The 27,415-nt window shown below is 46.2% G+C and overlaps 1 protein-coding gene across 1 annotated transcript in view; it reads left to right on the forward strand.

The window, feature by feature from the left end:
* Positions 1 to 27,415, forward strand: part of SLC2A13 (solute carrier family 2 member 13) — a 1,518,966-nt gene that overhangs the window by 1,038,464 nt on the left and 453,087 nt on the right. The window contains exon 5 of the mRNA XM_086967217.1: positions 11,856 to 12,019. Coding sequence (XP_086823343.1) covers positions 11,856 to 12,019 — 164 coding nt within the window. The remainder of the gene's footprint in view (positions 1 to 11,855; positions 12,020 to 27,415) is intronic.

Consider the following 27,415-nt stretch of genomic DNA (forward strand, 5'->3'; position numbering starts at 1 on the left):
CCAGAAATATGAATATCAAAGAAAATAACACTGTGGAAAGGGGGGAGAGTGGTAGATAGGGAATTGGATATTTACGACCCATCGAATTAAATGGACATGGTGTTTCTAATTGTAGGCTTGTATTCCAACAGTGTATTCTGGGAGTTGAAGTCTTCACTTGCTTCAGCTGAATTAACCGGAATACACATTTGATCCTGAGAGTAACGACTTCCTTTGTCTTTCCTTTCGGCTGGCATCTGGGTACCCTGAAAGTATGTTATTCTGTTTAGGCAAAGGGGACAACTCAAACATCTGGACTCTTTTCACTCCAGAGTAAAGACCTACGTTTCAGGGCTGCTGTCTGATCCGAGGCAGAAGGCAAGAATGTAGATGACAACACTGTTATTGGGCGTTGTAGAAGCTGCTCGCGAGCAGTGTCTACCGCGTGTTCTGCTTTATCTTGTTGTGGGACACCTACTAAAATAAATTCACCCACACTGGAGACATGCGGCTAGCACTTTCATATGATTGCTTCAGCAATGTGGTTGTGCATGAACTAAAAGAATGCTGAGCACTAACCACAGCAGTAAAAACGAGAGCGCCTCGTGGCAGCAGAGTTCACCCGCACAGGCACCTGGGGAGGATGTGGCCCAACACCCAGAGCGGACCACTTCGGAGCGGAGGATCGGGTAGGTTCGAGTCTCGGCAATGACTCTAAACATCCTGTGATTCTGGCCTAATCACCTATTCCCCCCCCTGCCGAGCAAAGATGAATGTGTCCTCATGTAACACAACTGTTGCTCATGTAAAGCGCTCCGATACCCTCGGGCCGAGGTTGCGCTATAGAAAACTGCAAATGTAGCGCCAAGAAGCAGGAGCGGACAGCGCTTGTCCTGCCAGCCTCATAGACGTACGCATTATCTTGTGTGAGGGAGAGGGGAGGGGCACACAGCTTATGTGCCCCTACAGCTCTCACTCAGTTGTTCACCTTTAAAATCACAAACGTATCAAGAATTGACAAATCCAACAGGCGGGGCTTTCATTGCTTCTCTTTGAGTAATGCAAGCATATGCCACAAAAGTAAATGAAATCAAATGCAGGTGTCTAAACTTCGTTACCTTAAAAGAACTACGATCAGCGCCGGGCCACCACATTCGTGTCTGGTGCAAACCGGTGTCTCAGGAGGAGTCTGAAGAATGGGAGGGCGGGGGCTACCCGCGCATGCGCGGCATTTCTAACTTTTATTCTGAAGAGCCCCAGTTACAAATGCCGCGCATGCGCGGGCAGCCCCCGCCCTCCCAGGTCCGGCAGCTGAAGTCCCGGGTCCCAGGAGGGGGCCCGGGTGAAGAACATCGGGCAGCCCGGTGAGGTAAGAGGGGGGAGAGGGGTGTAGCTGTGTGTGTGCGTGTGTGTAGCTGTGCATGTGTATGTATATGTGTGACTGTGTGTCTGTTAGCTGTGCGTGTGTATATGTGGGTCTGTGTGCGTGCGCCCTGATGCATTGTGCCTGCGTGGGTGTATGTGTGTGTGTGTGTGTGTGTGTGTGCGCATGCGTGGCTATGTGTGCACGCGAGTGAGAGCGGCGAAAGGCTGGCAGGCTGTGAATCTGAGGCAGGGGATGTGCACGGCGCCGTGCGTGCCCACGAGGACAAATCGGCGCTCGTGCCCATCTCCTGTCTCAGATTCCCAGGAAAGTGAAAACAATAGGTCTTTCGCTGATGCGAGACCTAAAAATGGCTTGGGCGGCAGGTAAAAGTCATTTTAATGTATATTGATTTAATAATTAACTGTTGTTATGGTCATCTCTAAATTAGCCAGACAACGCCAACTTGTGGCAGGCTGTCACAAGCACCGGTGTTGACAGTTAAGTGTTGGTGCCCAGCACCGGTAACCACCTGCTCAAATTAAGCACTGCTTTCAAGCAGACGCTGGAAACTCTGGAGTTAGATTTCTAAGGGCACACATAGAGGGTCTACTGCTCATAAGCATTTGAGAGTGTACAGGATTTGGAATCTGATGGTATATGCTGTATTAATGGTAATGGTAATGGTAATGGTAAAAGTACTTATAGAGCGCTGACATTCATCCTGAGAGGATATCATGGTGCTAAAATTAACAGTGTACGTGTAACTGGTGGTTGTTAACGGTAATATTGTGGTTTATTGGGTCTTAGGGAACAGTGTTATTTTAAGTTTTTTCCTAAAGGCAAGATGGTCGTCTGTGAGTCTCAAATCTGTCGGTAAATTATTCCACAGATTAGCTGCTAAGTGTGAGAAGGTGCGGCCTCCCATCCTAGCCTTCCTTATTCTAGTGGTTGTTGCGCTTGCTGTGTATTGGGAGCGAAGATTTCTAAGTGGAACATAGAAGTTGATTCTGTTTTTTAGGATGGTTGGACCTGTTTTGTGCAATGCTTTGTGGGTGAGGCATAGTATTTTAAATGTGGCTCTTTCTCTCATTGGCAACCAGTGTAATGCTCTCAGACAGCTTGTAGCAGAGTCGTATTTTCTTTTATTACAAACGGCTTTTGCTGCCGCATTCTGAACAAGCTGTAATTTAGAGAATAGGTAATCTGCCATGCCAACGAAAAGGGAATTCCCATAGTCAAGTCTACTGATTAATAGTGACTGTACTAGGATCTTTCTACATTCCAGAGGAATCCATGGGAACACTCTTCGTAACATTTTCAGTAATGCAAAGCTTTTACCACAGATAGTTATCACGTGGTTGTTCATTGACAATTTATTGTCGATGTAGATTCCCAAGTTCCTTGCTATCTGGGTAGGTTTGGGGGGGCACCAAGAATGTTGGGCCACCATGTGTCATCCCAAAGTTGTTGGGATCCACCAAACAGTAAAATCTCCGATTTATCGGCATTTAATTTCAGGCAGTGATTATGCATCCATCTGGATAGTTCAGAAAGACAGTTTAGTAGTCTGTTTTTGGGATCTTCTTCCCCATCTAAGGCAATCATTAGTTGTGTATCATCGGCGTAAGAGCAGATGTTAACGCCCCACTTTTTGGCGATCTTGGCCAGTGATGATACATAAACATTAAATAATGTTGGACTTAAGGCTGCCCCCTGTGGTACACCATACTTGATCTTACTGGGTGTGGAGTTGTAGCTGCCTAATCGGACAGATTGTGATCTGTCTGTTAAAAAAGACTCCAGCCAGGTCAGGGCTTTTCCCTGCAATCCTTTTGCGGCTAACATTTGCATCAGGAGGTTGTGAGATACGGTGTCAAAAGCCGCTGATAAATCTAACAATATCAGGGCCACCGTTTTACCTTCATCAACCTGGCTTCTGATGTTATCCAGTACTGCCAATAAAGTTGTTTCTGTACTGTTGTTTGACCTGAAGCCCGTCTGCGAGGCGTCGAGCAGGTCATTGATTTCCAGATAGTTTGATAGCTGTTTGTTCACTAATTTTTCCAGTACCTTTGAAAGGTATGGCAACTGCGAGATGGGCCGATAGTTGGCGGGGTTGTTTATGTCCGAACCAGCTTTTTTAAGTAAGGGAGTCACTACTGCTGTCTTCCAGATAGCTGGAAATTCCGCTTGGTCTAATGACTGATTTAATGCTTGCGTCACTATTGGACCAATTGAGGGGATTAGTTGTTGAAAGATGTAATGTGGGCATGGGTCCAATGGTGAGCCCGATTTAATTTCTGACATGGTTTTAATTACTTCTTCCTCTGAAAAAGGGCCAAAGACAGAGCAGGTGGCCGTCTGGGGAGGCTCTGCGTTGATATGGTGTTCAATCAGTTCTTGATCATTGCTAGTGAAGGATGAGTAAATTGTGTCTATTTTATCAAAGAAATAATTGCTAATTTTGTCACATCCTTCCTGTGAGGGTGGCAGATGTGTTGTAAGACTAGGAGGGTTACACAGTTCTTTAACTATGGGTAAGGATTGTCCCATACAAGAGCCATGATGGACTACATAAACGGTTGGCCCTTACATTTGTTTGTAGGCCCAGTGCATGAGTTATTTGGTACAGGCCAACAGTATATATCATGGAATAATAATTGGTGAGATAACCCGAGCGGTCAATGTATTTCTTGGAGAGATTTCTGTTTTGTGTAGTCCCAGAACTGACTCCAAGTAGTATAGAAGGTTAATGTGCTTGCAAAGCACATAATGTAATATGCAGATGATAGAATGTTTTTTTAATGTAGCTAGGTAAGTGGGTTATTGCTTTGAACACAGATCCTTTCGTTACTTGCAGTTCATAAATAGTACCCATTTCAATATAGCACAGTGAGCTATGTAGGATATGTGACTGCTACACCTTTTAACCCTCACTGACTCATTCAACACATCTTGTACACTGATTTGCACACTTGCATGAAAATAGTGCTATTTAAATTGTGAGTAAATACGGGGCCAGACTAACATTCTTACAGTTCATGCACTTACATGAAGGGACCTAACAAAGTCAAAAGCATGCCTCTATTAAGTACCTGTGCAGAGATAACAAGCTGTGTGCTTTTGTTTCCCTCAGTTGCATTTACATTTAAGTGTGATGTTCCAGGCCACTCCATCAAAAGGAGGCCTAATGGCCCCTTAACTTGGCCTTTATCTTTGGCCCATCTGGAGGTGAAGATAAAAAGTCCCCCTCGCTGCCAGCACGTTGCTGATGGGAATAAAAAGCAGACAATGTGTAGGTGCTGCTGAACGTGTCCAGGAGTCTGAAAATGACACTGGGACAAATTCAGCATATTTCTGTGTGGCCCAACTTCTTGGCAGGGTGGACGGCGTTCACCCTGTGAAAGTAATGGGTGGACCCACCTTTGCTTTCACCTGCAGTCGAGTAGAGAGTGGCTTCGTAACTTAAACCCTGCCAATCCACCACTGCTTGCTGCCCTTTTTCCCTAGCCCCTGGCCATGGGCGGCACTGTGAGGGATAGCCCCGGGCGCCGGAAGCTCTAGCTACGCCACTGAACCCATGTTACTCTCTCTCGCCTGTTTGATTTTCTCCCCCTGTGCTTCATATTGCTCTCTCTCAGACATTTTCTTGTCTACACCCCCTTATCCAAGCCCTCCATGTTGCTTCCCCCACCCATACCCCATGCCTTGTCTCCCCCACCCACACTCATGTGTTGCCTATACCTGCAACATCAAGTGGCTTCCTCCAATGTTGCTTCCACCCCACTCACTTTAAAAAAACATAAAACTACTTATGAATTTTTTGTGCTTACTTACTGATCCAATTTGGATTGGTAAATAAAAAAAGTAGTCTACCTATGTCATTTGATAGGTCTGCGCACCATGCATACGTAGTCCTAAAATTATACAGGCAACTGTGTGATGGGCTGATTTTTTTCAAATTGTACTTTAGCCATGCTGCAGTATCACTAAAAATCATTGTCAACACCAATAGGTCCCAAAGGTGAGACCTTTTGACTTTGCCAATGTTTGTTGGAACTGCACTAGTAAAAGAAGACTGTGTAAGGGGCTTGGTTGCGCCAGCAAGTCTCTTGAGAGTGTGGCCAATTTGCACCTCGGCCACTCCCCTATGCGTGCTGTGCTTGCTTTTAGAAATAAATAAATTGATAAATAAACAAATACACAAATACAAAATAAATAAAAGAGATTAGGCCTAATTTTTTCAGCTGAATACCTAATTGGTTAACACCCAGGCTGTCTAGCTTTAAATCCACTTCAAGCCTCTTTTATCCATCTCCTAACACTTACTTCTATATTTAACAAACTAATGTTCTTTTTAATTGCTTTCGCCCATTCTCACTGTTTTCCTATATTTCTCTCTTCTTAGTTCTCCTTTTAATGTTTTTCTCTCTCATGCTTTTATTTAATGTCTGGCAATGATCATCAAAATGAGTGCAAGTGCCCACCACCTGCAAACACTAGTACAAATAAACGCTGACCAAGGCAGAGAAGCTAAAGCACGCTGGGACACCCGTAGAAAACATGGCTAGAAAACAAGTTTGCTGCACCATAGCTCCTTGGAGGGTCTGCACTTGCAGCAAAAGAGCAACATAACTTCATACTAATGAAAAGGGACATCCTTTATGGAGAAAAAATGACTGTGTTTATCAGAGGCCTATTGTCAATAGTGTGGAAAAAATTGAGAAATCCATCTCGTGCAACTCCGTACTGGCCAACAAAATGGCATCATGCGAGAAAAGAAGTATATGATTGGATACGTTCCATACTAAGTACATCTGAGGAGGCTCAAGACATTCTGTCAGGAAGGTTCTTGAGTAACATAATAAAGTGTGCTGGGTGTTGATAGGGAAAGATATTGTCAGGTCAGCCATTTCCCAATTCCTGACCTTTTGGTTTGTTTTATTGATTAGATCAATAGAACCCCCATCCTCCCCGCAGGCTCTGCCGCATCCAGGAGGACACATACAAGGGACAACCACCTCTCCTAGAGGCCTGTGAATCATTGCAAAACCCATCTCCTCACACACCTCCCTTGGTCATGTGACCATGCAAATGAAAGTGGGGGTTTGGGTACTCTTGCGCCAATCCAGTTACGAACATAAGTGATCGTCAATGAGAGAATGGGGTTTCCATTGGTATGCATTGGTGTGACAAAAGTAGGTGGGACAGAAGGAGTATTTGGATGAGATGTTTATGCCACCCATGAAAAGTTTGTAACTGATGTTCATGTTTGGGATGCTACACCTTGCTGCGGCAACTGTGGAATAAATTCCAGTGACCAGCAGACATTTCCATTTTTAAGTTTAATGATGTACATCTGTTAGCAGAGTCCCTTTTGGAAGTGGACAGTGACTTTGCAGACCTGTTCTGCAGGATGTGGCAAATTGTCCATGAGTGGGAACTCCAACCCCAAGTGTTGCTCTCATACTTCCAACGTTGCGGGTGCCTCAACGTAGATCCACTCACAACTGCTGAAACTGCCAGATGCCCAAGCTTCGCCTCCAGGTTTCCTCACCCGCAGTCAATAGGCAATTCCCTATGGATGAACTGGTCAGGGATATTTGCCTACACTTTTCCTCCTCTCTCAATATTCCCGTACATTGGCTCAGAGGCTCCAGCAAGCACCCCTCACCCTTATCCTGGAGGCTCCCACATGGACTAGACAACTGTAGTTGTCTAGATGTAGATGTAGTAGATTATCCACGGAGCAATCTTCATTTCAGGCAATTTCTCAACAACAGCAAAATGGAAGTGCTTCCGACTTTATAGTACTTCACAGGATTGAAAATAAAGACCAGCAATTTCCTTTAGCAAATGTTTTAAGGAGGGGGTGGAATGTCAGAAATAAGATAATTGCCTATTGGTTTAAAACGAGATCTAGAAATTGCGCTATTGTGAAGAAGGGCTCTGGTATTGTGGGACTTGATTGATTCCACAGTAGGTAATTTGTGGAGGTTAAGAGGGGGCAAGAAAAAGGCACGATATATAACTTCTATCTAATGGCTGCCTGTTGCATGTGGGCGTCCATGCATTATTTCTTTAAATAACCATCGACCTTAGATTAGACGAATTGATTTCTGTTTCATTGAGTGTACATCTTTTTTTTAAATTGTAATTGTTGATTCTCCGAACAATCATTTGATTGACTGACTCGCTCAGTCATAAATTGTTCAAATAAAATTATAGGGTTACCAACTAACCTGTGATTGACCCCACTGTTGAAATATACACCCCCACTATAACACGTTTCTTTTCTGGACCATACCTTTTACGTTTCAGTACATATGAGATTCGCATACCTTAAATGTGTGGACTCGGTGGAAACTGCACAGATCTTCAAGCCATGTCAAATCGTTCAATAAAATATGGTGCATACTTGATTAATCGATTTTCAATATTTGTGCTAAAGTATAATCTCCCCCTTTTATGAGAATTCGTGCAGACTGGTTATTTTTTGCCTAGATCAAATTGATTGAAAACGTTGCACTAAGCATAGTAATTGTTTGCAAACCTTTTGCTTTCAATATAGAATGATATGTCCATGCACACGCGCTGGGCATAACTGGGCACCTATATATACATACGGCGCGTGAGATAGTTTGAACATATAATCTATTCACCACCAATATGGTAACAATTTCTGGTTCCTATCCAGTGCCTCGCGGCTCTCTCCCCCGTGTACACTGTCAATCAGCCGCCCTATTTGTCACTGTCCTGAAAATCTTTTAGAGGTTTCATACTGGAAAACAATTCCATTTTTTCGCTCTTTCCGCTAACCCCGGGTCTTAGACCTGTCAACTCTCCCGACGGGAGTTTTTAATTGACAGTCTTGTGTGTAATCTCTTCAGCCGTCTCTCTTCGCAGGGTTGGGTGAGCGCGCTGAGCTGTCTGTGTCACTCTGGGCCTTCTCGGGGTTGGGGCAGAGCCTTGTTAGCATCTTTGTACGACTGTGCCTTGTAACCCATTGCTTCTTCCCTCTTCTTTCTACCACGAGGGCCGCCATGTTTTTGGCTAAGGTAGGAGACAGATGAAGCCTGGACATGAGCTGAAAGAAGCATTTCCTCTTATTTTAAATTAATTTCATCCGGGTCAGTTTTCTAGAAATCACAAAATTCGGATGACAGTGGTACTGAATCATAGGTAAACAGAAAATCAATATGCTGTCTGTCTTTTTTTTTTTTTAATAATAGCAGGTATTAAGCTATGTTGTGCCTGCTCCCACAGTTTTGCGGTTGTATGGCAGTGAAAATGCAGTGTGTTACTAGTACCAAGTTTAATGGCATTTGATTTATCGACCTCTCAATGATGGTGAAATGAATGGGCCCTGCCTAGATTTGATTTTCTAGACTAAGGATCCACAGATATTCAGCAGTGAGCAGAAAATTCACTCAGATACCTTGAACCTGATGCCTCCCAATTGTCTATTTTAAACCAATTTTGGCTTGTTTGAAAGAATTATTTGTTTAGATCTTACTGCATTTTTCTTCCAAATGGTAGTCGTGGTTTGTAGAGCCAAAATGAACCCTTAACATGAGTTAATATTTTGTTAATGCAAATTATACATATTCACACAAAATACTAAAACTGTGTTGAAGATGAAAAACACTTACATGTAATGACAGTGAAACAAGAAATAAATTCAAAATCTGCAATGCAGGTCACTCCCCCCCCCCCCCACCCCCCCCCCCCCCGCCCCTCTCGCTTTCAATTATTCCCATTGGTGTTCTGATTATTTCACTATTTAATATAGCAAGGGGATCAATCCTAAATATCACTCTTGGCTACAAATTTCACTTCGGTATAGCCAAAAAGTGATGTATCAGTTTACAGCAACCGAATGGAAGGGGACTTAACTTTTGGATCGGTTGGGGTGAGGGTTGCAAATTAATATTTGAGGTTGGGCACACAAGCCCAACCTCACTAATAGTGTATATATGATGTGAACACATAATTAATCATTATTTCTGATGTATGGTAAATTGCTAAGTCAAACTTCTTGTTTGCTATGCATGGTAGTGCCATTTTGTCGCAAGGAGCTCCGGCGGTTCTTCTGTAAGTGGAGACATGCCCTGCGTGTTGGGACAGATCATATTGAGCACCTCTCAGCCATCTGGGAAGGAGTGGGAAGTAAATAGGTGTTTAAACCCAATGAACTGCTTTCAAGGCACATTGATAGTCAACCTTTACATCCCCTTAGGCATTCATTCCACCTTTAAATCCCCTTAAGCCTTGCTCTGAAATCACAAGTGTGCAAAGAAAGACCTCTGTGAATTGTAGACGTTTTTCACTACTTGTGGGACAATCCTAGTGCATATTTTTCTTCTAACCGTAATGCGATACTCAGAGTTAAGCCCCTCTTATAGAGTCCAAAGTGTACCCCAAAAGCCCATGAACTTAAATATTAATATGCTACCCATCTCAGTGGCCCTGTCCGATTTAAATTGTGGGTTCCTGCATCCTATCTCGGATTACAATATTTTCTCAAATGATGCCAGGAAAATCTTGGCAACATTTGTAAGGGAAGAAGAGGATAGAAAGTGAGAAACATCATGCAGTAATCATAACCCAAATTCCAGTGTCACTGACTCTGAATGGAGTGCTACTAAGTATCTGTTTTTCACCTGGACAAAATTGCTGGTTGGTAATTCCTGCCATCTTTGGATACCCCCCTTAGTTTACCCCCCTTAGTTCTTCATTTACGAAAATATTGTTCAAAGCTTGATTAACTGAGAAGCCTGAATCTCATCAAAATAACTTTGTACATCAATTTGAAATGAAATGTTTGTGCGATATTTCTAATATGAAATACGAAGCTGTTTGTTATTGAAACCCTTCCTGTGCCGCAAGATAGTTAAATATGGCAGTAGGAAAATTGATCCTGCAGTGTGCTGTGGCACAGTCATAGCATCAGAGTCCATCATAGGCACACTTCATTAGTTATGAAATTGGGGCAATTAAGAAAACCTGCATAAGTAAACTTGATTAGGAGCATTAGGAATAGCTCTGGTGGTCTTTTCAAACTGCGAGGTTCCTCTAAGAAGAGATGACAAGCTCTTGTCATAGAGTGGACGGCAGATCCTGCAGCTTATCTTGATTTCTTTACCCCAGAGTCAGGTGTTTCCTTTTTTTTTTTTTTTTAATTGGAGTTCATGGTGCAATGAGAAAATACATAATTAACCACAAGTAAGGTATACGAACATCTGATACAATTACATGATCACTCGAATATAAGCAGCTAAAAACACATTATTTGACGTGGGGATAAAAATGTTACAGAAGATCTATCAATAAATATAACAATACAGTACATTTCAAGTTCTCATTTTGTCCTCCAGCCATTTCTTAACCGGGGCCCATAATTGTCTTCCCATCTCTCGTTTTTTAACACCTTTAAATTCATAGAGACAAGACTCAATATTATAAATACCCAAAAAAAGAGTGAGGTGTTTCCTGGGAGAGTTAAATACCTCTAATTCTGAGTTTGAACTTGAAAATGAGGCAAAAAATGCACAATGGATTTTTTACTCATTGAATTTCACGTTTTGTCATTTTTTCAAAATCTTTTCCCACATTTTGGAAAATTTGACCTGCCGTAATCTGTCTGGTAAAAACAGCACAGTTGTTATAGATATAGCACAACTCAGAATTGCTATCCGAGTACAAATCAAGGATCAGATTGTAATCCTCAACTTGTACCTCTCTTGGCTTCCTATCTAGGACAAGTCCTCCTTTTAAACAAACAATAGTGAACATATATTTCATAGTATAATGGATTTCAGTTCCCCTTGCAGAAATTCATTTCCAATTTGAGAGTTAAATTCAGTTCTGACATCATCAGTGGTATGTCAAAAATAGCACGTCAATTGCTCATCAGCCGCTTTCAATGGATACCATTGCAGATTGTCTTTATGAAACCCCGAGGGTGTCTAAACAAGCCCTCTGGGCTGGCCGTGATGCATTCTTCAACCACCACTGCCTTGTGGGAAGCTCGGGCTCCTCCTACTGGGAGGAGCACTAAAATGTTACCATTTTGTCAAGTGAAGGGTTTAGGATAGAAAGTTTCTAAGAGAAGACGCACTTCAAGTACTGCTCTGGGGATGTTCAATTTGTTTTGTTGCATAGTTATGTTTTAGGTTCTACTTTAAAACAGCCTCTTTCATTTATGTCTTATACATAGTTTGTCTGCTTACTCTAGCCAACATATTGAAAGTGGTATTCAGACATCCTGACAGCACCAAAGATCAGTAAAGGTTCTTCAAATATTTAAAGCTATCTATTAAATGGTTTTAATACATCTGATTTTTGATGGAAGGAGCAATATATTGTCGGACAATGTTAATTTAGCTGCTGCAGATTTTCTACATTTTTATATCCACATATTATTTTTTATAGTTCTATTGTTGCTCTTGGAATATTGAAATCACAATTTAATGGAATAAGAAGGTCTTTGATGTTTTTGGTATTGCAGGTACTACAGTGCTACTATTCTGCAGATGTCAGGCGTGCGGAATGACAGCCTTGCGATCTGGCTTGCTGCGGTCACAGCCTTCACAAACTTCATCTTCACCCTGGTTGGAGTCTGGCTGGTGGAGCGGATTGGCCGGAGGAGACTGGCCCTCGGAAGCTTGATAGGTAGGAGCATCTTGTAGGCGTTCCTGATCTGTGTTAGCAGCAAGAATGTCTGAGTGCAAACAGTATTAATGTTTCTTGTGTTGCTCAATATGTGCCTTTTAAACATAATTCTAACTGGCATACTCTGCTAACTCTATGCATATGGATTGTATAGTGCCGAACTGTGTGCGGCACAGTGTAGGGGGATACAATGTAGATGAGCTCAGGCAAGTGGTGGGGGAAATCTGTGAACACCAAAACAAATCAATACTAAAGGGAGAGAACTGGGGAGAAGGATGGAAAGATTGGAATGAGAGGAATGAATGGGTATCAGTAGCGGGGGCTTAGGCTGTTTATACGCGGATGGGGCTAGGGAGACAACATAGAGTGGTGGCAGACAAGCAAACCACGGAGAGGAGAAGGCACACACCAAATGGCATGTAGCATAAGAGGGACAGCAAGTAGCAGCTGATTGGCGACGGAGTAGAGGTGGCATCAGAGTAGAAATGATAGGAGTGAGCAACGCAGGAGACTGAGGTGAATGTTGAGCACCCAGTGTGAAGGACCATGGAGTCTGAATGAATGGGGGTAAGTAGGAAGCAGGATGGCAAGCAGTGCATGGATTTACACTTTATGTAACTGCCTAGTGCTTCAGCGATAATGTTTCATTTGCGATGTGGATGAGATGTTGGAGGGGTAAATAAACCCGAGGGCACTGTGCGCACTGTGGTTTAATTCCATCCAAGAAGCTTTGAAAGTCACATCAAGCCTCAAACTCATAACTATAATGAGAAAGACCATCATAAAAGAAGTGCTTGTGCTCCTTGGAGTTTCATAATATGTGCAACCGTCTCAGTGCTCCTCGTCCATACCACCGAAGGGATCAAGTAAGCACTTCCATCCATTGGGATTGTGAGAGGTACCTCTTAGAGTGTTGTCCGCTCGCTACTTTGATGACATGGCATGGCCTAGGACTGGAACGCTTAAGAAATGATTGGAGACATATGTTCTCTAGGATAGTCGGTTTCTGCTTAGCCACTTTTACCAGGTATGAGTAGTGTATTAGAAGCTTTTTTAAGCCAAACCTCCTTAAAGGAGTTGGAGCAGATCATTCTGTTCAGGTGAATGATCTTTTTCATGGCGAGAGATGGGACCAGTAATTTAGCCCTTGTGTACACAGACATATCCTGTGTCTCACCACCCATGCTGTAAGGCATCTTCAAGTCAATACAAGATGAAATTCAACGTCGTTACATACAGATATATCATTTGGACATTTTATTGTGCGTATAATGCACCCAGTCGCAACCAGTGATACCAAGAGGGATCATTGGTTGTGAAGAACCCTATCTACCTTATGGAACCTTCACCACAGTTATCACATTTCTGGTAAAGGTCTGGTGTGAGTAGTCGATTGTACCTTTCAATCCTATTGTCATTTTACTGTATTTTTTTAAGAGTATCCCAACATGATTACCACAATATGTGGGGATTTGCTATACCGTTCACTCTGCTACACTTAGAATTTGCCTGGAGAAAATGTGTTTCACGTTTACCTTCATTTGCCTCGTTTGCCTTATTGTGAGAACCATAACAACATGGAGTTCAGCCAGGGGTTGTTTAAAGAAAAACTGGACCTCAAAATAGCCTTTACAGTACTTGTATCATAAATCTATTTGGAAAGGATAGTTGGCACTATGCCCTTGTTTGCCCATGCAGTAGCTAATTGTGCCCCCAAGGCCCAGAGACTCCACTGGAGTTGCTTATTCCTATGATTATTAGGCTTCAAAAAAATAATTTCACCCCAAGAGAAGGAACATTGCCAGCTGTAAACTAGTAAATTAGCACGTATTGCAATCAGTAATCAAACTCAAATTTTGTTTTTAGAAAAATCTCCGTATGCAAAATGTTTTAGCCCCCACTCACGTCAAATGCCATCTTTTGGACCCTGTGTTCAGTAATTGTTCGTATCTTAAAGTGAGCTCCATTAGTCGTCTGCCTTGGACTGACCATTTCTTGATCTCTTTTACCTGGACCTTACCTAAATTTTTACCCTGCCCCCCCACTCTGCGGAAAATGAGAAACTGGTCCAGACTTTCTCTGAACCAGTGGACCAATACCCTTGCATCCTCCAGACCCTCATTTACCGGGGATTCTTCTCTAGATAACAAGGAGTATGACAAGTGGATTTTGGACTCACTTGACTCTATGCTCCCCCTTCACAACATCAACCTTAAAAGACAGCAGAAAACTGCTCCCTTGTACTCGGAAGAGCTCAGAGAGAAAAAGCGCTTCTGTAGGAAGCTGGAGAGGAAGTGGCGCCTGGGATTCGCTGCCGCAGATAAAACCACATACAGGGAGGCTATTAAAGCCTAAAAACTAGAAATAAAAGCTACTCAGTCGACCTATTATAGTGAAAAAATCATGTGGCTAGGTCACAACCTAAAGAAATGTTTCAAATAGTAAAAAGCTTGACTAGGCTCCAACCTTCCCTGGCTGCCAACTACAACCCGCTCTCTCAATGCAACGACTTAACGGAATTCTTTTATCAAAAAATAACATCTACTTATTTTTTCCAGACTTGGACTCAGACCCTACCACTCAGGGTCCACATTTCCCTATAGAAGCTGAACAATTCGGTCAAAATATTTTAGATCACTTTCCCTTGTTAGACTTAGAAACACTGGAGCTGCTGTTACGCCAAGTGAAGTCAGGCTCCCCATATGATCCTGCACCACCTCGCACTTTGCCTTCAGTTAGTCAGATTATTCTAACCACGATTATGGAGTTATTGAACTCCTCCATAGCGACTAGCACTGTGCCTCTCACCTGGAAACAGGCCATGGTACGAGTACTCCTGAAGAAGCCTACACTTGACACCATCAACCTTAACAACTACCGCCCAATTTCTCTGCTTTCCTGGGTGAGCAAAATCCTCGAGAAGCACATTAACATCTGCCTCACCAGGTTCCTCAAGAGTAACCATCTGCTGGATGTCACCCACACGGGTTTCCGCCCAAAGCATGGGACGGAAACGGCTCTGGTGGCGGTCACAGAGGAAGCTAGGCGGATCTTGGATCGAAGAGGATCAGTGGCAGTGATCCTCCTTGATCTAAGCGCCGCGTTTGATACGGCAAATAATAAAACTCTATTACGCCGGCTCCATAGTTTTGGAGTGTCAGGAGAAGCTCTGGCCTGGCTCAAGTCCTTCTTAAGTGATAGGACTTTTCAAGTCTTTGAGGGATCTCATGTCTCCTTAAGCAAGCCTTTGGGCTGTGGGGTACCGCAGGGCTCATCTCTGAGCCCGGCGCTATTCAATGCGTATATGAGACCGCTGGCTGAGATCGTCCGTCCACATGGCATTAAGATCATTACACATGCGGACGACACTCCGGATGCTAAAGAAGATTTTTCCACTCCTACCCTTTGAAGCCAAGCAAGTAGTTATGCAGGGTTTAATTCAATCCCGCCTCAACTTTAGTAACGCCTTGTACTTAGGGGCGCCTGAATACTGTCTGCAAGAACTGCAGCGGATCCAGAACTGTGTGTGATTACAGGCATACACGCAGAGCCTCGGCGGAGCCTGGACTGAGAACTCTGCACTGGCTACCTTTTAGGGAGAGAGTCAAATTTAAGTCCATGTGAATCTCCCATCAAGCGTACTGGAAAACTGGCCCGAAAATCAACCATTCTCTGATCACTCCCCACTGTTCAAACAAACAGCTTCGCTCCAACCATGCTTTTTTGGTGACAGTTCCCCGCATCAGAAGATCTAGAGCTGGTGGCTGATCCTTTTCTTATAATACCGCCAAGTTATGAAATTCACTCCCCCTCCATTTAAGATCTAATTCCAACCTGACAACCTTTCGCAAACAGCTCAAAACCTTCTTGTTTAACACTGCAGACTAGCCCCTAGGTTACTACCTGGGGAGGCACCAATCTAATCTTCAGCGCCTGGACGTCTCAGGGCAGCAGCCGCGCTTAATAAAAATTCTTTTAATTTCATTTGCAGTACTCATTGTGGTGAACGCAGCCCTACCGATAATACAGTTATGACGGATAGTTGTTTTATTCTTCAAGTTCATCTTTTTGTTTCAAATCCTTTCATTGGTTTTCAAGAACATATAAACGCCGGGTCACAAATCATCACAGAATGCGGACCAGCACTGTGTGTGATTACAGGCATACAAAAGCATACTTATCAATGCCACCTTTGGTCCCTCATTGCAAGTTCATCTTTTATCTCAATGCATAAAGGAAAAGCCTTATCTATCCATACATGTGTGATATGCGAGAATTTCTCTAGCTGGTAGAAGTTTCAATTGGAGAATGTAGGAAAACAAGTGGTGTAGGAGAAAAATGTTGTTTCAGTCGTAACTGGATCGACAGCAGTCTGTTTCTTTTGATGCAATAAAGTGACTAGCTACCCCCCTCACTCCCAACTGAGACATTTGTTAGACTGGTGGACAATAGAAGTCACTGTGCAATGCTTTATCACTTTCTATTCTTATTGAATGAGTTTTTTTAGGGCTGGCGTTACCCGAGACCTATACATTTTTTTGTTTGTTCTGTAATTATTTTTATTGAGTAAAGGAGGCAATTACATCATTGTCTACAAGAAGGGAGGAACCAAGGGCTTTTTAACCAGGTCCAGCATAGAGGCCCAATGACAATACAAAACCGAATGGTATGCTGTTCCTACAAGACAGTACAGTTTAGTGTGCGTTTGATACACTACTCGCTAGAAGCCAGAGAAAATGTCCTCCTTTCCGAAAAAGATGCTCACACACCCAGTCAGCTAGGTGCCTTGCTTCATCATTTGGTCTGCTCCTTCTCGGGCCAGCGCTGCAATACCCGATCAGCACCTATGGGGGGCCTTTTGACAGAGATATTTTTTCCTGGCCATTGGGTGCAGGGCCCTAGTGAGTGTAGATGTGAAAGTTGTGAAATTTAAACAGGACGTAGAGGTCCACTCAGAACTAATTTAATGAATGTGGAAGATAGTGTCTTTGAGGTGTGGTTGGCCCGCATTTATTGCATTTGACGATGATTAGAGGGTCAGGTGTGGTCGAGTGTGAATGTGTCGGGGAAGGCATCTTCGACTGGGCGTGTCACCTTGCATAAAAAGACAGTGAAGCATTAAGGTAGGGCGCCCGATGTCGGTCCGCGCTGACAGCAGAGGTGACAGGGACTAACCCTGTGGTGAGGGGTGGAGAGGAAGAAAGGGAGAGAGGTCGACTGTCCCTACTTCCATGAGATGCTGGGGGGAGGTGACCGACTCTATACCAAGAGGTATGTGTAAAAATGAGATTATTGGAACTGAGGGCTTTATCAGTCATTATTGGTGTGGCGTGGGGGGAAGGGGTATGCCGTTTGATGTGTCTGGTGTGCCTGCAGTGTCTGCGTGTCCTGGGATCGGGAGGGAGGGAAGGAAGAAGGGGTATAGGGGAAAGGGTAGGGGTAAGAGAGGGTGGGTGGAAATAGGGGTGGGAAGAAGGGGATATGAATTAGGGGTTAAGGGAAGGGGTGTAAATGGTGGGTATGTGGTAGGGGAAGGTTGGAGGGAAGATGGCAGGGAGGAGGTCATTCCGGGTCGTGGAGGCAAGTGGTTTTATTTGCCAGTGTGGTCCAATAGGATTCAGGGAGGGAGGTCTGGGTATTGTATCTGGCATTGGTCTCTTTGGGAAGGAAAGGCCCCCATGTCTGCAGGAATAGTCAGTATGGTCCTGCAGGTTGTAAATGACGCAGTCGTGTGTGGTCGTTTGAATCATGGCCACTATCCAGGACTCCTGTGATGGGGATACGGGAGATCTCCATTGCAGTAGAATACATATCTTGACCGTGGCCAATGTTGTGTGACGGAGGTGATGTTGTGGGCCGGCAAGGCTTGGTGAGTTGCACACGTAGTGCAGGAAGATAACTGAAGGGGTGAGTGGAGGCACTCAAGACCGATCCGATGTGTGACCAAAAGGGTTGGATCTAAGGGTATTCACAGATGATGTGTGTAATGTTGCAGTGGGTATTCGCACACCTCCAGCAATTCACATGGGGGAGGAGGCCTGCCCTATTCAGTTTTGTCGATGTACAGTGCCAGTCGTGTAACGTTTTAAAGTGACAGAACTTCAGGCAAGCCTCTCTCACGTCCTTATCTAGGGCTTCTAGGACATCCACCCATTCGTAGTCCTCGTAGGTGATCTGCAGGTGGGCGTTCCATTTGGCATGAAGGGCTCGTGAGAGGGGTAGTGAGAAGAGGTGGGACCAGGGCATGCCATATAGTTAGACCAATTGGCTTTGCCAATGCTTTTTTTCACAATGCATTGACTGCCCCTTATACCTTTTTTAGTTCTCTGTGTTAAAGCCGAAACGTAACCTCTGCTTATTCCTAACAAACCTACCGCTAGTTACATTCTGCTTTTTAAAAGCGTGGAACCTTTCTCTGGCACTCACTTCAAATCCCTCCCCCTTTACAATGGCTTATTCCACCGCTCACTCAGGTAAGCTCGGTTCGAAAAGGCTCACTGTCAATCAGTGATTGAGTAGTCAAAGCCTCTGCTTAACGCCAAGACTTTTTTTTGTCAAATGGAAAATCCACAGCGTGTGAATGCATATCATCCTGTCTAAAGGGACACCATGGTCTGGGATTACTTGCACAAATAACCTTGCTAAATTGCTGGAAAATCGCAGGCTGAGGTATAGCTTTATCCTGTATAGATTGATAATTGTTTGATAAAACCGGGTGGTGCACTGACATGCATATGGCTATAGTACACATATTTGGATTTAGAAAGCCTCAGCATAAATGTAGGTATAGTTTAAGATGACTTGTGTTATTGCAATTTTTTTTAAACAAACGTTATTGATTGCCAGAAAAAGGATATCTAGTTTGGTTGAAACAGTAAATGCCCTGTCAAAGTTCAAAACGCATTTATAACTTGAGAAATGAAACCATCCTGAAATTAGTTTCTTTCTTTAATTTACTATGGGGTGCTAGAGGAAGAATATTGTGAAAATGCGGATTGTGTGATCAAGGGATTGAAGATATCCAACATGCAATTTTTGTCTGGTGTAAAAATATGTGCATTTTTTGTGCAAAATATATGTACATTGGTTGTAAAGTAGCACCCGAGGCACTCAGTATAGTCTGTTTACCTGGACAGCTCAACCATTGTTTAAATACTATAAGATGTTTAAAACGTTATGAGCAGCGTGAAATGCTGGATTTAGTCATTAGATTGCTATGTATGGCATTATGAATGGAAAGTGCTGTGCCTTTAAATTAGCAGAAATCAAAATCTTTTCAGCAGTGTACATCAATTGTTCCAAACAAAACCCTTGCCGCTAAAGTCGATTATACCATTTACCCATAGGACAATCCTAAATAAAGAAATACATTAATATATAGATAGATAGATATCATGAGTTCTCATCATCTCTCTTCCAATCTCTAGTTATGCAGTGGTGCTCCTGACTGCTTTCATTGTCCTCTGGCCTCCCATTTTGGCTTCATCCTGTTGGTGGCATCCCTTATGTTTCATGGACTGGCTCCCCTCCAGTAAACAAGAGCTACCTAAGGCTTCATTTTCCAAGATGTCCTGCCTGCAGGTTGCTCTGCATCCTGCCTGCAGGCATTTTTAGTATATTGTACATGATGTCTTCACTGCCATTCTGGATGAATGAACGCATCTGCTGCAGAGGTTTGCGTAAATAATGCATGTCGCACATTAGGACCCAGCAAGTCTGTAATGCTATTCCTGCTACATTGTTGCACAGCACTTTTGAAACAGTTATTATTACTATAATGAGTACAAACAACACAAAACGATATACTGAACATTACACTAAGAATATATCTTTACCCGTGAATGTCTGCAGAGAAATGCACATGTATTAAAAGGGTTTTAGAAATCATCTGGAGAAGAAATCTGCTGGAGGTGATCTTCTAGCTCTGGTGTGAGCTGCTTCCAAACCCCTTCTGCAGGAGCATGCATCCAACTCTGCCGAGGGCTTGTTGATGTGCTGCGTAATGGTAGCATTATAGAGCACTTGATCACCAACAGGTGGCACTGAAGACATCTTGGCTACCCCAACAAGAGAGTGTTAACCTCATCACTGCGGTGCGAATTCCGCCGCAGTGCTGAAGATTCCAATCGCAGGCGTGGTCATGACGGCTCCCGGCCGTCATCAGCACACGCCCACCGTGTCTCATGGTGGCCGGTAGCCGTCATCAGCATCAATGAGGTTAACTTCACAGGAAGGAAATTACTTTGTTGACTTTAGAACCCATGAGGAACTTGGAATTCATTGTTTTGCTCCCTGCCCTTCATGCACTTCGAAACCATGGTTGCGGCATTTTTTATTCAATGTAGTAGAATTGTTACTAGGCACAGGTATTGTCAGTAGAGCTCTTCGGTACTCTCAGGTTTCCCTCCACATGAGGATTTAGCCTCCCCCTGTGCGTCTACGTGCTCTAGTTTGACTCAGATTGATACGAGTGGATACACTTGTACCTTGGAGTCCCTCTGTGCTGACAGCTCGAAATGAAATAATGTGCCTCACGAGATAGGGAGATGCTCTCAGAAACGTGCAATCACACTTCCCACAGGATTGACCAGGATACTTCATGTAGTGATAGAACCAGGCAGACTAGGCTTCAGATACTTCATGTAGCGATAGAACCAGAAAGATCAGGCTTCAGATACTTCATGTAGCGATAGAACCAGGAAGACTAGGCTTCAGATACTTCTTATAGCGATAGAACAAGGAAGACTAGGCTTCAGATACTTCATGTAGCGATAGAACCAGGAAGACTAGGCTTCAGATACTTCATGTAGCGATAGACCCAGGAAGACTAGGCTTCAGATACTTAATGTAGCGATAGAACCAGGAAGACTAGGCTTCAGATACTTCATGAAGTGATAGAACCAGAAAGACTAGGCTTCAGATACTTCATGAAGCGATAGAACCAGGAAGACTAGGCTTCAGATACTTCATGAAGTGATAGAACCAGAAAGACTAGGCTTTAGATACTTCATGAAGCGATAGAACCAGGAAGACTAGGCTTCAGATACTTCTTATAGCGATAGAACAAGGAAGACTAGGCTTCAGATACTTCATGTAGCGATAGAACCAGGAAGACTAGGCTTCAGATACTTAATGTAGCGATAGAACCAGAAAGACTAGGCTTCAGATACTTCATGTAGCGATAGAACCAGAAAGACTAGGCTTCAGATACTTCATGTAGCGATAGAACCAGGAAGACTAGGCTTCAGGTACTTCATGTAGCGATAGAACCAGGAAGACTAGGCTTCAGATACTTAATGTAGCGATAGAACCAGAAAGAATAGGCTTCAGATACTTCATGAAGTGATAGAACCAGGAAGACTAGGCTTCAGATACTTCATGTAGCGATAGAACCAGGAAGACCAGGCTTCAGGTACTTCATGTAGCGATAGAACCAGGAAGACTAGGCTGCAGATACTTCAAGTAGCAATAGAACCAGAAAGACCAGGCTTTAGATACTTCATGTAGTGATAGACTAAGCTGAAATTTGTTCAAGGTAATGAGGCACATGTCACCTGCCGGCAAGAAAGGAAAGTTGAGCATATGATCAGTCTTACACACATCCATGTCTGCATTGCTCATGATTCCTTTGTTTAAAGCAAACACATACCTTAGACAGGCTTAGTCTGAACGTTTGCGGTTGGATGTCCCAGAAGCTAAAAGATTAATTTTCTTTTATTTTAAAGTAAGCATGGGCGGGTAATCCGTTCCGCTCGCGGATTTTGCGGATTTTCGGTATATTCGCAATCTGCGAGATTCACGAATTTTCCGCAAAATCCGCGAGCAGAACGGATTGGGTCAAAAGTTCAAGCTGACTTTTGTAACTTTTTTAGAATGGCGCCGGCAAGCTGCCAGAGCCATTCTAAAATAGTTACAAATCAAACTTGGGGTGATTAATGATTGTGTAACTTAATTTGATCTTCAACTCGAGCACCTGCTTTACTTTATCTATTAGAGCTTCCTGTTGAAGCTCTTTGTAGCTATTTTAGTATGGCGCTGGCAGCTTGCCGGCCCATTCTAAGTGGGGCTGAGGGCAGAAGGGCACAAAAGTGGGACAGAGGGCAGAAGGGGATAAAAAATTAGTGGGGCAGAGGGCAAAGGGTACAAAAACAAATGGTACAGAGGGCAGAAGGGCATAAAAAACGAGAGGGTGGCAATGATTAACCAGGCAAAAAAAAAAAAAAACGCGAACACGCAAAATCAATGCAATGCAACGCGCCCCGCGAACACCCGCGAACACGCAAAGTGCCCCGCGAACACCCGCAAACACGCAAAAATAAAAAAATCTCCAAATTCGCACAAATTTGCGATTTTTGCAGATTGCGATTTGGCAAATCCACAAATTCGTGGATTGCGAATTCGCAAAATTCGCCCATGCTTATTTTAAAGGCCTCTTTCTGGACCACGCTTAACACAAGCACATGTCATACTCGTCCCAATGAGCGCTCCTTTCTCCTTTGAGTCTCCAACTACCTGACAATACTGTTTCCATGATAAACTCTAGGAATGTCCAGGCTTAGAAGAACGTGGACTTTCTGGACAAAAGAAGGAAGCAGACATATTATCTTCCAATGATTTAAGTAGAAATCTGTGGTAGAGGGTAGCAGCGTAGCAGTAAGTTTCCTTGTATGATTCTGCTAGGTATATCTCAAGGAGGAGGTATACATTAAACAAATTTGCTGACACCTGGAGAATGCTACAGATTATCGGCTGGGACAAGGAGCAGCATTGGTGCAGTGCCACCGTGTGCTCTGGATCCTAAGAGCCGAAACCCTCCTTGAGACTATTTGCGTATGCCCACCTACTACATCCTCTCCTCCATGCTCAATAAGTACAATAATGAATGAGTTTGTGTTTTTTTTTTTATCAAGAAGGGTTGATAGACCAGGACGCCCAGGGGGCGTGGCTTGGGCGCCGATGGCGATGGTCGCCTGAGAGCTCGGCTCCGGGACTGAGCCCGGGATTATCCTGTTAATCGGAGGCCGCGGGGCACCCTAGCCCCCGCAAATCGTCGCTCGGCCCAACTGGACCCCACTGAGACGCCTGGCACGGCCTGGACGGGTGGTGATCTGCCCGAAACACGAAGTTTGTGGTCCCGGGGAGAGCGACCCAATATGGCGCCCGGACCCCTTTGTCCCCTTGGACGGGGCCATTGACCTGGATGAACGTCGCTGGTCATAACGTGCCCTCCGCTCTTGTGTTTTCCTGGAGAGTAAGGAGCTGGACTTGGCCCTGCTGAGACCCTGGTATTGGTGAATGCACCCGGACGATCGGAAGCTCCTACCATAGTGAACCCCGGCACGCGGACGCCTGGAGGTCCCGGCGGTGGTGCCGACCCCCGACGCGGCGCTCGGCTGCATCCCCCGATCGACCCGATCCCATGGGAAGCACAACCCCCTGGCGCCACAAAGTCTCTGGTGGTTTGGGTGGCCCTCGCTCCGGATCCTCGTCAACCAGACGGGCCTGCCCGGCCTGGCGCCGAGTGTCTCCGCCTCCTCCTCAGCGCTCTCAGACGACACGGTGGTGGCGCGAGCCGAAACTGTGGAGATCCACCTGGCCCTGGAGAAGAGGATCACCGGCCTTCACCCCGAGGGCCTCCATTCGGGAGAGTTATAGTCGGCGCCCGCACTCGGTGGCACCTTTATCCGAACCCACACTGTGCGCTTCCCGCGACATGGGGAAGCCGAGAGGGGCCAAGGGGCCCACCCCGGCCGCCTCTGACTCGGAGACCCCAGACAAGGAAGGCAGTGGAAACCCGGGGGACGCTGGTGGCGCACCGCTACAGCAACAGTTTGATCGCGTCCTGGAAGCGATTGCGACCACACGCTCGGCCCTTCAGCAGGACATCGCCCAGGTGGCGACGAGCCTGGGCCTCCTCAGGGCGGATCATGGCAAGCTGTCGGACAGGGTCAAAGAAGTAGAAGGCTCGGTGAAAACCTTGGAGCCGGCGCAGCGAACCTTGGCCGCGGCAATGAAAGATGCCCTAACCCGGATTTCTGCCCTGGAACAGCGAGTGGAGGATGCGGAAGGCCGTAACAGGCGCAACAACATCCGAGTGGTAGGCCTGCCAGAGAAGATTGAGGATGGCGACATGGTGGCCTACTTGGAGGCCTGGCTCCGAGACACGGTGGCCCCGGAGGGCCTATCCTCTTTCTACACCCTTGAACGGGCTCATAGAGTCCCAGCAAGGCCACCGCAACTGGGCCGTGCGCCGCGTCCGGTGGTGGCGCGCCTCCTACATTTTCGCGACAGGGACCTCATCCTCAATGCCGCTAGACATAATGGCCCCTTCAAGGTGGAGAACAGCCAGGTGAACATCTTCCCGGACTACACCTATGAAACCCAACGCAGGCGGTTCTCATTCTTGGCGGTTAAGCGCGAGCTCCGGAGCGAGGGCATTCAATACTCGCTCCTATTTCCTGCGAGGCTCCGCGTCATTGTCGATGACAAGACTCAATTTTTTGATACCCCGGAGGATGCCTGTAACTGGCTTGAACTTTATAGAGCTGGGAAAGATGGCTTCGCCTCCACATCTCAGACAACGGCGGAGCCGGGACAGCGACGGCGATCCACGAGGGTACGGAGTCGCCGGGGCCGTTCAGGCGGCCCTACTACTGCAGAGACATCGACGGAGCGGAAAGGTGTATTGGAGGTGTTGTCTGCACTGTCTGGGTCACGAGAGGACACCATCGCGGAAGAAGAGAACCCTGGTGGCGAGGGGGCATCGACGGACTCGGAGAACTCGGTGACAGATAGCACCGGCACACCGGTGATTACACCAAAGTCGGTTGAGGACCTTCTTGATGGACAGGGTTGACGGGGTGAGCTGTATCCTTTTGGGTGGGGGCCCGTAGCGGGGGTGGCGGGAGCCGATGGTTCAGCATGATCACAGGAGAAGCGGGGGGTGGGGTGCCTTGCCTTTGCCCCGAGGGTTTCCGTTACTGTTTGGGGCTTGCTTTAGTCCTGGTGGCCAGGGCATCGAGGGCCCACTGCCACCGCCCAGCCCGCACCTGGCCCTTAAGGCCTTCCTACGGTGGCGACCGTAGGATTAGTTTGGGACGAGGGGTTTCCTGAGGGCATGGTTTGGATGGGAACTAGATGGAGTTATTTGGGTCCTGTTCTGGGGAGGGTGGGCAGGGGTTTGGGTAACGTACGAATTGTTAAGTTTTGGTTGGGGGAAATGGCCGCCATCAGTGTTGGGGGGATTGTTGTTTGCCTTTTGTTGAGACCCAGATGGGGAGACTTTGCACGGACAGTATGCGACAATGGCTGACGTTGCTAATGTGAAGTGTATTACTTGGAACGTGCGGGGGCTTCATACCATGTCTAGGCGGCACAAAGTCCACGCTTATTTAGTGCGTAGGGGAATACAAATGGCGCTACTGCAGGAGACCCATCTGAACAAGGCGGAGGGGGCGGCGCTACAGCGTAGATGGAGGGGACAGGTCTTCTACACGTCGTACTCAGCGTATGCCAGGGGGGCGCTAATCTGGATCCGGGCTGGGGTTCCCTTCCAGGTCACAAACTCGGTGGTAGATCCAGAGGGGCGCTACGTGGCCATCTCTGGTACTCTGGGAGGGAGGGACCTGAACGTTTGCTGTGTTTACACACCTAACATGGACCAGATTGCCTTCCTTTCTAGGTTATCGGGCTCGCTAGCCCACTTTTTCACGGGGCCCCTCCTGCTCGGTGGGGACTTCAATTCAGTGGTGGATGTGGAGACCGATCGCTCGCACCCGCCCCTCCCTGATTCTCCGGTCCGCCGTGTGGCCAAGGGCCGTAGGGACTGGCAGACACGGTGGGGTTTGACGGATATTTGGAGAGCGCAACACCCCGACACTAGAGATTACTCCTACTTTTCGGGCCTTCACGAGTTGCACGTTCGGCTGGACGGGTTTCTTGGCTCGACTGAACTGGTTTCAGCGGCCATCCGTTCCGAATACTTGACTAGGACCATTTCGGACCATAACCCCCTCCTGCTGGCCCTTCGCTGGTTTCCGGGGGCGCCGGCGGTGCCCACCTGGAAGTTACGCCCTGAGATCCTCGAGGACATTGTGTTCAGAGCGGACTTAGGTGATAAGATCGAGGAGTATTTCGCGTCCAACGGGGGCTCTGCGAGCTCGAGAGCACTGGAATGGGACGCTTTTAAGGTGGTGGTGAGGGGTTATTGTATCACCAAGAAGGTAGGTATGAGGCGGGTTATCCTCGATGACTTGGAAGTGGCCGATCGGAGGCTTCGGGAGTTGGAACTCCGCCGCCCCGGGCACCCTGAACTCCAGGGACGCACGGCGGAGGCGAAGGAGGCGGTAGCGGCTGAGGTCGAGCGGCTGCGCTGCTTCGACTACAAGGCCTATACGGTTCGGTCCCTTGCAGAAGGGGATAAATCGAGTGCATTGCTGGCATGGCTGGCTAACCCCACGCGCCAGACCTCACTGACGACATCCATGCGTATGGCGAACGGGACCATGGTGCACACTCAACCGGAGATTTTAGGCTGCTACCGGCACTACTACGACCAGTTGTATCGCAGTCGTGCTGCCAAAGACCCTGACCTTATTGAGGACTATTTGAGACCCCTAGAGCTCCCGGTGGTGGAGCCTGACGTGGCGAAAGCCCTAGGTTCCGATATTGAACTGGGGGAGATCCGCAGCGCCATTAAAAGGATGGCGCGGAATAAGACCCCAGGGCTAGACGGTCTTCCTGTAGAATTTTATGCGACCTATGCCGACCTCCTGGCTCCGAGACTGGTGATTGTTTATAGAGAGGCGAAGAGGCTTGGCCGACTGCCTGGCTCGATGCGTGAGGCCCTGGTGGTTCCCCTCCTCAAGCCGGGGCGAGACTCAACCGATCCGGCGTCCTACCGTCCCTTATCGATGCTGACGGTCGATTATAAGATCCTGAGCAGCATCTTGGCCTCGAGACTGGTTGGCCACATGGCCTCCCTAGTGCATGAAGACCAGGCCGGGTTCATCCCCAAGCGCAATACAACAATGAACATCCGCAGGTTGTTCCGCTTGCTGGGTGAGCCGCTAATGGATGCTCCGTGCCCAGTGGTCCTGTCGGTGGACTTAGAGAAGGCGTTTGATAGCCTGGAATGGGTCTACCTACACACGGTGTTGCGACGGTTTGGCCTCGGAGAGGGCTTCATCAGATGGACCGCGGTCTTATACGCCTCCGTGTCGGCCAGGGTTCGGGCGGGCCCATTAATTTCCTCGCAGTACCCGGTCGAAAGAGGCACGAGACAGGGCTGTTCGTTATCCCCACTTCTCTTTGCGCTGGCGGTGGAGCCCCTCGCAGTGCTACTCCGGTCGGGGGCGCATTACAGTGGTTTCTGGACCCCTTCGGGCCCTCACCATG

The sequence above is a fragment of the Lissotriton vulgaris genome, chromosome 1_1 (assembly GCF_964263255.1).
Source record: "Lissotriton vulgaris chromosome 1_1, aLisVul1.2, whole genome shotgun sequence".
Classification (NCBI taxonomy): Eukaryota; Metazoa; Chordata; class Amphibia; order Caudata; family Salamandridae; genus Lissotriton; species Lissotriton vulgaris.